The sequence below is a fragment of the Phoca vitulina genome, unplaced genomic scaffold (genome assembly GCF_004348235.1).
Source record: "Phoca vitulina isolate PV1807 unplaced genomic scaffold, GSC_HSeal_1.0 scaffold1, whole genome shotgun sequence".
Classification (NCBI taxonomy): Eukaryota; Metazoa; Chordata; class Mammalia; order Carnivora; family Phocidae; genus Phoca; species Phoca vitulina.
Genome location: NW_022589704.1, coordinates 105,032,717 through 105,046,318, shown reverse-complemented (window position 1 = coordinate 105,046,318; position 13,602 = coordinate 105,032,717). Strand labels below are relative to the sequence as shown.

At 35.4% G+C, this 13,602-nt stretch overlaps 1 protein-coding gene across 2 annotated transcripts in view; it reads right to left on the bottom strand.

The window, feature by feature from the left end:
* CNTNAP5 (contactin associated protein family member 5) overlaps positions 1 to 13,602 on the bottom strand; it is a 792,175-nt gene that overhangs the window by 392,288 nt on the left and 386,285 nt on the right. For both annotated transcript variants that reach the window (XM_032412450.1, XM_032412460.1), the window contains exon 7: positions 6,825 to 6,968. In XM_032412450.1, the coding sequence (XP_032268341.1) occupies positions 6,825 to 6,968 (144 nt within the window). The remainder of the gene's footprint in view (positions 1 to 6,824; positions 6,969 to 13,602) is intronic.

The following is a 13,602-nucleotide window of genomic DNA, read 5'->3' as shown; positions in this document are numbered from 1 at the left end:
TTTTTTTTAAAGATTTTTTTTTTTTTTTTTATTTGAGAGAGAGAATGAGAGACAGAGAGCATGAGAGGGAGGAGGGTCAGAGGGAGAAGCAGACTCCCTGCTGAGCAGGGAGCCCGATGCGGGACTCGATCCCGGGACTCCAGGATCATGACCTGAGCCAAAGGCAGTCGCTTAACCAACTGAGCCACCCAGGCGCCCTAGTTTATTATTTTTAACTTTACATCACATTATTCCTCATACAACCTTGAAACTAATTTTAATGTGCCCACCAAAAGAAAGGAGGCAACTTCTCTGGACGTTAATAATTTAGAAAAAAAAAATTTCCAGGTTATGAGGAGCATACAGTAGAGAAGCAGGTGACAATATTGTCAGACTGGTCCAATGACAGTGGAAGACAGTAGGAATGTGGAGAGAGAAGACATGATATGTTAGTTGCTTTTTCGAGTGGTTCCTTCCATCAAGGGAAAGTATCATTTATCACAGAGCATTCTCACAGAGATGAAACATGATCCTGGGGACAAACTGAAGAGATTATAGGCTTCACTGGACACTAGGGACTTTTCTCTGAGCAATTTTCATGAACTTCTGGGTAACAGGAAGGTAAGACAAAGGTTGCTGTCACTGTGTGTGTATGCACACATGTGAGTGTGCATGTGATCTTATGTGCACACTTATATTTATCTCTGAGTGTATTTTCTTGGCTTCAGAACTACAAGAAATAAACAACCACACTGCAGTGAGTGTTGTGGCAACAGATGCAAACAGGAGACAATAAACCTCACAGAAGCCTGCCATTTTGCCTATCTGTATGCCTGTTACACTCAAGTCCACTGGGCAACATCTTTTTTACATTCTTTATTTCAATGAAGCCCATCATTTGATAAAATCTGGACTGGAGATGGCCATTCAATTTCCTCAAAAGAATTAGGTAAACAAGTTTGTAATATATTTACTCAAAACCCACTTCATGGTTCATACGGTTTGGAAATAAACTAAACTTCAGATTCAGGAAGTAGAACCTAAGCTGTCACCAGTCTACATTTTTATTTGTTGGAATCATAGAATACTAACCTATGCATTTAGGAATGTAACTGGTCTATCAGCCATTATGTTACTGCAAGTGCCGGTTTGAGAAGACCGAGAGGCTTCCCTATCGGCTGAGTGAAAACACATTTTGGGATTGCATCAGGCAATTTCAGCCATGAGATTGGGAGTATCATTCTGTGTGCTTAGTATTGGATATCACACATTCAATTCCTTAATTTCAATTATTTGGAGACAAAGGCACAGAAGTGAATTGACATGGTCAATTAGCTCCAAAGCCAAGTCTATATCCATAGTCCTGCTATTAGCCATTTGCTTTTTTTCCCTCTTCTATTGAAGACAAAGTAAAGGAACAAGACCTTTTCTACTATGCTCTTCCTTTAAATGAAAAAAAAAAAATCATTTTAGAACGTATAGTGAAGTAAGTTAGACCTCAGCCAATAACCAAACAATCACATTATTCTCCTTGCCTCTAGAAGAGGGGATGTAACACTCAGAAAACAGAGCTGAAAAAGAAGCAGCATTTCTTGTGAAGTGGAAGGTATGAATTAATCATTTTCAGGAAACTAGCAGGGCAATATATTTCTTATATTATGTATATAATAATCCACATTACAGGTACCGTACACACACTTCAATGGGCCATTTACTTTCTGATTGTTTATTATATGGTGCTGTATTAGCATAGGATGAAAGATTTGAGGAAGAATAGAGAGGTATTTTTTATGTCTACTTTAAGCTGTTAGTTTTACTGCATTTCAGGATGTGGAGGATCGTCTTGTAGTCAAATCAAGCCATAAAGACCAAATTGAATTATCCCCATGGAATAGCTGTTAAATCTCCAGGGAGTGGGCAGGTCCCACAGAAGGGAATGACAAATTGCAATGTGGATGCTCCCTGAGTGCCGCCTGCTAGAGAGGTTTGTGCTGGATGAGGCCAACACGGGTGCTTCCCTGAGCCTTGAATCGCATTTTGTAATTTATGGGTATTATCACAACACTTTCTACCTGATTTATTGATTCCTCAACTCTCCTGATAAACTCTGAGCTTTCCAAGACTCAATAACTGTGTGAGAGTCTGTGAACACTGGCAAAGGGCAAAAGCACCATCCCTTTCAAAAACCCTGACTTAGCACAGCAGTGACTTAGTAACTTGGAGCAAAGCTGATATTATGTCTTTGGGGAAACACTTTAAGCCTGAGTAGGGGAATAAAAGAGTTTGTACTTGTAATTAACAGTGCAAACTCTCCCTTCCCTCACAGAATTCCTAAAGGAAAAAAAACTAGGTATAGAAAGGAGTGTGTGTGTGTGTGTGTGTGTGTGTGTGTGTGTGTGTGTCTGTGTGCCTGTGTAGTGATATGAATTCTCACTTAAGCAAGGTAATAGAAGCAATTTGGAATAAAAATAATGTTTCTTTTTTTTTTTCTTTAAGTTTTGAAGTTTAAAACTAAAGGTTGTCTACCTGCAAAGTGAAACAGTTTTCTTGGGATTTTTTTTTTTCCCAAGTACATTAGTGCTAAATGGATTCCTTGTGCTTCATCTTAACAATACCGACAGCCAATTAAACTCTGAGGAATGAAGTATGCTAGTAAAAGTTTCAGGCAACTTGGTAAGTGCTAAAGTAGTATAAAAACAACAAAACGTTTGTTAAAGTTTTGGTTAATCATTGTCTCAGGAAAAAAGAGATGATGAAAGCTTCCAGTATTCAGAAATTCATTTTTTTCTCTATGTTCTCCTTTTCTTGCTCTGTGTAACCAGCACATTCTTAAATATATATCATCATTAAAGACATTTCTAACACATAATATGTATGGGTATTTCCTTTTTTGAATACAGCCATGAGGATTTTAGTTATTTACATATAAGGCTCAGGCTCACATATTTTTGAACCTGTTTATAAACAATGGAAGTGAACAATGTCATGAGCTCCTTGTGTTTCAACACACTCTACCAACTCCTTGCACAATGGCAGTGTCTTGTCTTTCAGATGTGTTGATGTTCATGTTATTACTCTAAACGAAACTCCCAGTAGCATGGGATCTTACAACCAACAAGCAGACTGAAATCAATGACACTGGTACATTATGAAATATTTGTTAGCAATATTGGGGATGGGATGGGCATGAGTATATTTTACATGGCTCAAGTTTCCCGAAGGAGACTCAAGAAAAATATCACCAACAATCTAGGGCTTAGGTCAATTGGGAAATGGACAACCTAAGTACCGGTGGATAAGATAATTGTCAAGATCCCTGAGCATGAGCCAAGGATGGGTAAGTAATGTCACTGGATCTCCTAGAACCAGAGCCAGAGGATTAAAGCCTTCTTAGCACCATCCTTACTCTTCAAAACTACAGGAGTCAGAAATTTGGCACTAACCTTTTAAAATAATTGCAACTTCTAACCCACATATGATTCCCCTCAAGCAAGCAAGTCTATCTCACACCCTGGAATCCAATGGCCATTTTAGAAAATGCTTTACCTATATAAAATTCAAATGCCCAAATGAAATAAAATATTCATTATAAGGTATACTTATCATGGGGAAAATAAATATCAAGGTCATTTAAGTCCCATAGGTTTTCCAGAGAGTTTCCTGGCGAGATTACAAAAATAATCAGATTTTGCCTGTCAAGTGATGCAATGGCCTCCTCTTGTCATGGCTTTTGGAAGAATGTCAGTTTAAAGGACTTCCACTTCTGGGAAGATGGAGTAGTGTAATTTTCTCTATTACTCCCACTAAGTACAACTAAAAACTGCTGGACACTATGTATAAAATAAACCTAAGAAGACTCTGAATGGTGGAGAGAAGAACACATGTTTAAGGATCTTGAGAACCAATGAACAATAGTGAAGAATTTCCCAGATTTTCTTTTTGTCTCATACATCTTAGACTTGTTGCTGAAGAAGTCAGCAACCTGGAGAGACCAACTGGTGCAGATAAAAAGTAAATCCCAATTAGAAGCCTGCTTTCTATATTCAAAGGCCCAGGAAAGGGACAGCATAGTAAGACAGAATATCTTTAGACAATGACTGCTCTATGCCAGCCAAACACCATACAAAAAACTCTGACCCTATTTCCATTCATCCATGCTATAACAAGCTGTCAAAACCCCTGATCAAGATTGGGTCAGAGAAGACTGAGTAGGGAGCAGGGACTTTAAGCCTTGTCAGAGAGTAGCAAGCTTCTCCCTGTAGTATCAGTTGAAACCACATGTCTGGTAGAGCTTGGACTATGTACCCCCACTCAGCAGTTATGAGCAACCCCATCCACTTCCTGCACGGATGGTGCTGAAGATGTTTTAGTGCCAAATCATGACTTTCATCAGTTTAGTAATAACAAGGACATCCCCCCACACATACACACTATGACAATGGAGGTCACGTGGAGAACAGTGATGAGGTTTTCATACACATGCCAGCCAGTTAGAGATATCACTGAATAGTGTATGGGGAACTAGAGCTCTTATTCCTCCCCACCTTACACTTAGGTGTCAATGGGGTCTGAGCGGAAAACCTGGACACTACCCCCACCTAGGAGAAATTAGGTAAAATCCCCTCTCCCCTATTGGAATAGTGTCAGAGGAAGACAGCTAATACAGAATAGCTAATCAACAGCTAATATGATTGATCATAGCATAATCCCTAAACTGACCAGGTTAAAATAAAAATCCTCTTGTCATACCAAGAAACAGGAAGACCTCAAATTAAATGAAAAAAGACAATCAATAGATGCCAACCCTGAGATGACAAAAAAAAAAAATAATGTTAGAATTATGTGACAAATAGTTTTAAGCAGCCATTATAATAAAAATCCTTCAAGCAATGATTGCATATTTGAGACAAGAAAATAGAAAGATCTACGAAGAAATAGAAAGTGTTAGCAAGGAAACATAAAAGGTAAAGAAGAACCAAATGAAAGTTTTAGAACTTAAAAATACAGTAAGAGTCATAAAAATAATTAAGAGATATGCACAATAACAGAATGAAGATAATAAGAAAAGAATTAGTGAACTTGAGGATCTAACAATAGAAATTACTCAACTTGAACAAAAGACAAAAGAAACCAAGAAGAAAATATGAAGAGAGGATCAGGGACTTGTGGGCTTATAATGAAATTTCTAGCATTCATTGTTGTGGAATTCAGAAAAGAGAAAAGAAAGAGAGGACTAAAAATTACTCAAATGGCAGAACACTGCCTAAGTTTGTTGAAAGACAGCAGCCCACATACTCAAGAAACTGAATGAAATACAAACAAGATAAACCTAAAGAAACCACACAACACATAATGGTCAAACTTTTGAAAACAAAAGACAAAAGAAAGATCTTGAAAGCACTGAAAGAGAAATGACAGCTTATATATGGGGCAAAATATCTTAGTAATAGTGGATTCGTCACCAGAAACCATTGAAGCCATAAGAAAGTGGCCTAATATTTTTCAAGGACTGAAAATAAATAAAAAAAAATAAATAAAACCAGAGTCTTCTATACAGAGAACATACCCTTAAAGAATGGAATGGCTACCAAGACATTATAGATTGAAGGACAACTAAGAATTTGTCACCAACACACACCTTGAAAAATGGCAAAGGAAGTTGGTTAAAACAGAAATAAGAGGGTAAAAGAAGGAATCTGGAAAGCTCAGGAGGGAAGAAAGAGTAACAGTAAGCAAAAATAGTAAGTAAAATAGATTTTCTTCCCTTGAGTTTTCTAAATTATGTTTGACAGTTGAAGCAAAATGACACTGATAATGATTCTAAATGTAGAGAGAGGAAATAATAAAATAATTTTATAATAAGCAGGCATAGATAAAGGAAAATATTTAAAAAAGAGATTGACAAAGTGGATTTAAAAATGACTGTACTATTTATTGTGTACAAGAAACTCACTACAAATGTGTGATATGGGCAAGTTAAATGTATAAAATGAAAAAATGGTATGTTCATATAAACATTCATTAAAAAAAACAGGAGTGTTTATATTAATATCAGATAAAGTAGATTTCAGAGCAAAGATAATTATCATAGAGAAGAACATTACATCATGATAAAAAGGTCAATCCACCACAAAGACAACAATCCTGTGTATGTATTAAACAACAGAGATATAAAATATATGAAGCGAAACAGATAAAACTGGAAGGAGAAATGAACAAATCCACAATTATAGTTGGAAATATCAATACCACTATTGAGTAATTACTATGTACAAGGCACTCCTCTAGTTACTGGGTATGCAGTGATGAAAATGAAAAAGACAGTTCTGGCCCTCAGTCTATTGGGGAAGATAAATGTTAATGAATTAGAAAAGTATATAACTTGCCAGCATGATAAATGCTACAAAGGAAATCTCAAAAACACACGAAGTTCAACCTCTTTTGTTCAAAATTCCATATTTTAATATAAATAATGAGACAAATACACAATTCCCAAGCTATAGAATTTAATAGAATCTGTGGCTCCACTGTTGCATTTCCCAGAGATAATAAAGAGATTGGTGTTGACCAGGGTAAGCTGCAAACACTCCCCACAGTTAGCACACAACTGATAGCCAGGAAAATGGAATTCTCTAGGTGCTTCTAATGTATTGTTACTCCTGATAATGCAATTCACACTGACTCAGTCCCTGCCTTTTCTCTTCTCTCCAGTTTCACCTGGGAGACTGATAGGACCTCAAAAAGTATAATATAAACACATTATAAAGAGGTTCAGGAGATGGGATGGGAAAAAGACTTACTCCAATGTATTAGAAACCACCACGCTGAGAAAGATGTTAACTTACCACAGTGTAGATCTGATGCTTTCGTCTTTTAGCCAGGTCAATTATGTTTACTCCATTGTAATAAAGGTTTTCAATACATCCATGGAAGTTTTTCTTTAAAAAGGTCCCAGGTTTGCCTGGTACTGGAATTCCTCCAAAACTAAGCTTTATGAAGAGAAGAAAAAAAAGAATCAACTCTTAGTTATAAGCCCTGAAGGAGTAGGAAAGAAAAGTAAGCAAGTGAATTTTAGTAGTTTCAATTGTATGTGCGAGCCAAGTGGCTCAAATAATTATAGATGCCACTTGATTGCACATTTAAAAGGATACTGATTAGCCCACATAAAAATAACTATAATTGCTCGCTTTTTAAGGGCTTATTTTACAAAACTATTTCACTTCCTTTCTGAACCTTTTTAATACTAAATAAAACAATAATTTATAGAAGGAGGGAAAAATTTTAAAAAATCATCAACTTTATATTTATCTCCTGTGCAAACATCTGAGAGGTTATGGCCAAATGAAAGCCAAGGGACAAACAGAATATGCCTCTATTCACCTACAGAGATACCTAGTTTAAAAGTCTGCATTGTACCAAAAAAGCTTATGTACATGATTATTTCCAAATTATTTTCTATAAAGACAAAAGATAGGAAATAATCCAAATATCCCATACAATTTCTTTAAAGGAAATAATCAAGAATTAATATGTGGAAATGTACTTAGTTGTCAGTAATGGTGTTTCTTAAACATGTGTGATAAAATGGCAAATGAGCATAATGCTGATTGAGAAATCAAGTTATGATGTCAACAACAAAAAATTGTTCATACAGTATAGACTTGGAGGAAATGCACTGAACTGTTAATCACGATTGTTTTTGGGAAGAGCATGAGATACTCGTTTTGTATTTTTTTTACTACCGCTCTTTCTAGTAAAATATTACAAATTGCTTTAATAATGTAATACTGGGGCACCTGGGTGGCTCAGTCATTAAGCATCTGCCTTTGGCTCAGGTCATGATCCCAGGGTCCTGGGATCGAGCCCCGCATTGGGCTCCCTGCTCGGTAGGAAGTCTGCTTCTCCCTCTCCCACTCCCCCTGCTTGTGTTCCTGCTGTGGCTGTGTCTCTCTCTGTCAAATAAATAAATAAAATCTTAAAAAAATAATAATAATGTAATATGATTTAAAGAACAAACATGGTTTGTTGTGAATATTCTTCCCATTATACAAGAGAAACAGGATAGTTTCTATAATCATGTTTATCACAACAGGATTCAATGTGTAAGCCATATTTTCTTCACTGCTTTGAGATGTTACCTTCAGCAAGAATTTAAACCATACTGATGCTTGGGTGTGTTTCAGGAAGTTGTGTTCTCCCAACCAGAATGCCTTTGTTTTATACGAATAGCTCCTCATATACCCAGGGCTACTTCTAGACATCTATTTTTTCCTCAAAAGTTCCACACTATTTTAGAAAAATTGTAATATGTGATAAGGATTATTTGCTCTGCTGTCTACTTTTACTTGTTATTGCTTTATTCTGTAGGAAAATTATTTGATATTTTTGCATATTTTATCTTAAAGTTGAATTTCAGAATTATTTTATCTCAAATAACCTGTTGGAATTTTGATTGAGAATTTGTTATTTCCATTGACACATTTACTTGGAGAAGAATGGATATTTTTGAAGTATTTCATCTTCCTATATAAGAACACAATGTCTTTGTCTATTTTCAAATATTTTTGGTGAGATCCATCACCTAAGGTTATCATTTTTTACCCTAGTTCATATATTCATCATTAAATTAATTTCTGTGAATTTCATGTTTTTAAATTTTGCTACTGTATGGAATCTAAAAAAAAAAAAAAAAGAAAAAGAAAAGAAAAGAAAAAGAAACAAATGAACTCATAGATATAGAGAAGAGATTGATGGCTCCCAGAGGTAAGGGGTGAGGGTGGAAGAAAGGGGTAGAGAGGAACTCAAAAGGTACAAACTTCCAGTTATGAAATAAATAAGTTGTAAGATGTAATGTAAAGCATGGTGACTATAGTTAATAATACTGTATTATATGTTTGAAAGTTGCTAAGAGAGTAGCTCTTAAAAGTTCTCATCACACAAAAAATAAATTTGTAACTATGTGTGATGATGGATGTTAACAAGACTTATTGTGGTGATCGTTTCACAATATATACACATATTGAGTCACTATGCTATACACCTGAAACTAATATATGTCAAATACATCTCAAAAAATTCCATTATAAATGAATTGTTTTCATTAATTAAACATTGTGTCATATAAATTACATGACTATCCTATTGTTTTCTCTATCCAGATGATTTTATATTAAATAATATGTTTTAGCTAATATCATTGAACTTTTAAAGGAAACAATCATAAGTCATATTTAAAACACTTTACCCTCTTCCAAGACAATGCTTATGTATTTTTTCTTGTTCCACTGTCTTTGTAAAAACTTTCTAAAATCTGTCCAAAAGTTTCAAAATATTTATTTTACAGAGAGCAAGAGAGAGAGAGTGTGCAAGGTGGGGAGGGGCAGAGGGAGAAGAAGAGCGAAACTTGAGCAGACTCCTTGCTCAGTGCAGAGCCCTATGCAGGGCTCCATCCCATGACCCTGAGATCAGGGCCCTGAGATCACAACCTGAGCCAAAGCCAAAAGTCAGACACCCAACAGACTGAGCCACCCAGGTGCCCCTGTCCAAAACTTTTTAAACAATATTAAATCGTTTGTATATATGGTATCATACAGAACTTTGCAAAAAAAAAATAGTATTTTTTTTTTAGATTTCATTTATTTATTTATTTGAGAGACAGAGAAAGAGGGAAAGAGAGAGAGCACAAGCCCAGGAGAAAGGCAGAGGGAGACGGAGAAGCAGGCTCCCTGTTTGAGCAAGGAGCCCGATGCGGGGCTCGATACCAGAACCCTGGGATCATGACCTGAGCCGAAGGCAGATGCTTAACCAACTGAGCCACCCAGGCATCCCAAAATAGTATTCTTTATATATTTTCTGAGTACATATAATACTGATTCTGACTCTATATCACATTAAAGAGATATCCTTCTACTCCTATTTAACACATAAATTATTTATTTATTTATTTATTTATTATTTATTTGAACTGAGAAATGAATGCTGTTTTATCCATTGCTTTTTAAGATATCCCTATAAAATAAGAATACAGGGTACTTTGTTCAAACTCCTGATGGGTTGAATTATATTAACAGATCATAAATTAATAGATTCTCTTTGAACCACATATGTGCTCCATTTGCCCTGAAATGCATGTGCTCGCATTTTAAGTAGTAAATGAATTTGAGCTCTAATTTTCTTCTTTTGTCAAGTATGTAGATCAAGTTCAGATTTATCTCTGAGAACAACTCTTGGAGTTTTATCTTTGATTCTATTTAAGGATGACTCATAAAGCTTGGGGAATACTCTGGGGAACTTAAAAAACACCAATGAATTTATTTAGTTCAGAAATATTTTGTAAAATTCTTTATTTGATAACTTATATAAAATCTTCCTTGATCTGTTGCAATATTCAAATATTTTCAATTTGATTCAGTTACATTAAAAAAAAGATACTTTTGGGCGCCTGGGAGGCTCAGATGGTTAAGCGTCTGCCTTCGGCTCAGGTCATGATCTCAGGGTCCTGGTATCAAGTCCCGCATCGGGCTCCCTGCTCTTTGGGAGCCTGCTTCTCCCTCTGCCTCTCTCTCTCTCTCTCTCTCTGTCTCTCATGAATAAATAAATAAAATCTTTAAAAAAAAAGATACTTTTCTGTTTTCTAAATTGTTGCCATAAATTAGTAAAAACTAGATTGAATATTTGTTATTTTTACTTATTTTTTTTGTAAATAAAATTTGTTGGAGAGGTTTAGGTTCACAGCAAAATTGAGAGGAGGGTACAGAGGTTTCCCATACACCTCTGTCCGCACGCAGGCATAGATTGTTTCATTATCAACATCATTCAGCAGAATGGTACATTTGTTTCAACTGATGAACCTGCATTGACACATTATAATCACCGAAAGTCCATAGTTTACATTACAGTTCACCCTTGGTGTTGTGCATTCTTTGGGTTTGGACAAATGTATAATGCCATGTACAGTATCATACAAAACAGTTTTACTGCACTAAAAATAACCTCTGAGCTCTGCCAATTCACCCCTCTCCCGTGCCCTCCAACTGTAAGCCCTGGCAATCATTGATCTTTTTCCTGTCTCCATAGTTTTTCCCTTTTCCAGAATGTCATACTGTTGGAATCATATAGTATGTAGCCTTTTCAGATTGGCTTATTTCACTTAGTAATATGTATTTAAATTTTTCCCATGCCTTTTCATGGCTTGATGGCTCATTGCTCTTTAATATTGAATATATTCCATCTGGCTATACCACAGTTTATTTATCCATTCACCTACTAAAGGCCATGATGGTTGCTTCCAAGTTTTGGCAACCATGAATAAAGTTGTTGCAAACATCCATGTGCAGGTTTTTGTGTGGACATAAGTTCTTAATCATTTTTATAATTTTAAATATATAATGACACTTTTTAAAATGTTGGCCACCTTTCTCAATTTGTAAAAATGTTTTTAACGCTCTACTTCACTCACTTGTGATTTAGGAAAATAGTAATCACAGGGCAATACTTGAAAAAGAGATAAAGACAAAAAAACTCTTTTAAATAGCAAAAATTAGTGTTTGAAAGATTTGAGGTAGGTTGATTTCTTTCTTTCTTTCTTCCTTTTTTTTTTTTTTTTTTTTTTTATTTTAAGTCGTATATTTAATTTTATTTTTTTCAAAATTGTGATTTTTTGTTAAACTAAGGAAAAAAAAAAAAAAAAAAAAGCTGTTTCTAGCCTGGGTGGAGGACATTTGGAGAAATTTGGTGGAGACAAGATATAGTTAGACAGTAGTGTAGGCCCTGTTCTTTGATTCTCTACAAAACTGAAACCTGCTGAGGTTGGGGGGCGGGGGGAGGGTGTTCATAGTGATCACAAGACAGATTTTGGAAAACATAGTTATTTCTCCCCTCATTCCCCAAACAGTTTATTACAGATGTCTCAAATTCAGCAGGGTCCGAGAGCAAAACTTTGCCAGAAGGGAGACAGACTATCAATGGTTGAGGTAAATGACAATACGGAAAGGTCTGAGGGTTCTTCACAATAACCTGGTCACTCTAGTATAGTGGGAGGTAGACTGTTGAGGATCCCCTAGCCTATGAGAGCAGGATGCAGGATATGGATGGACTGAGGTTGGTAGCTGGATCTAGAGGCCTGAGAGAGTCCAAGTGACCAGACCTCAAAGCATGAACCCATAACAAGTACCATGGACAGCAGCCACAGAAGCCAACACTTTATCCCCAAGTCTCCCCTAGTTCAGGATAATACACAAGCCCTCCAGCCAGTGTTCTGCCCAGGGAAAAGGAAAGAATAAGGGGGAAAGAGGAAACACTGATACAATGCAATATTTACACAGTGCACTAAGTTTTAAACAAGCATTAACTAGTTATCATTCATTATCAAGGTTAGATTTTTCTGCCATCAGGGGAAGCAGGGGCTGATGTGCGTATCAAATTCAGTTGGGGAAAAGAAACAAAATTATGTTTCTGCACATTTGAATGTGTGTGTAAATTTTTGATGTATTTTATATTTTCAAATTTTCCAAGTAGCTGAGAATTTGGGGTTATAATTATACTCTTGAATTATAGATAGTTTGTTATCAGATAAATTAGAATGGAAAAATTTGCTTCATATATTGATTTCTTTCTTACACATATAATATTGATTTTTTTTACAGAATAAAAATTAAAATATTATTCTAAACTATGTTTCTGTCCATCAAGCAATTCACACTAAATTCACTCTTCTGCATGACCTGGGATGGCCAAATTATTTTAACCATCATTTACATATTGAATATTGATTCATTCTCAAGCTATTCTGCTTAGTTCACCTGGCATCTGATTGACTGTCTCCCAAGTTTGCAACACTGGCTTTTCTCCTTTAATGCTATTAGTTCATTCATCTAGCAGCATAACTGGAAAACCAATGATCACTTCCTTGAGTTTGGCTCCTGGTCTCCACATCTTGAAATTGCCACACAAGCAGCTCATCTAAGGGTAGTGTTAAGCAATATCTAACTAGTAGGAATGAACAGTTTTGTTTTGTATTTTGGGGGTTTTTGTATTTGATTGATATTTTTCTTGATACATGCATCTGCCTAGTGTGGATGTTTTTAGAGACAACACTGATTATTATTTTATGATGACCTTTTTATCTTCTGATTTTAATTTTTACTTCCAGTGGTATTATTTTTTCCAATTCTGCTTTTTCTATAAATTTAGTTGGTGTATCTTTGTCCCCAATTCCAAATTTTTATAAAAATTTAATTTTTTATTATTTCTGCAAAACTGTGTTTCTTGTAAACAATGTGTGTCTGGTGTTTGTTTATTAGAGCAATGAGACTACTTGCCACCTGAGGAAATTTAGGTAATTTTTAAGTTTACTGGGCAATGTTTACTGTGTTTTAATGCTGACTTGGAAGACAGTCACTGTGATTATCTAGCTTCTCAAACTATGACTTTGGATTACTTTCTGTGAAACACAGATTGTTGTCTTTTATACTTCAACCCCAACTTGTCCTGCATTTTGTTTACTTAAACTATTATTATTATTATTAATCAGTCTACCCACTTTTTTCCACTTTGAAATTCCTTTTTAAGGTATTACATTATGTGCCAATTGTTATAAAATTGCATAAATTTATAAATTATGTC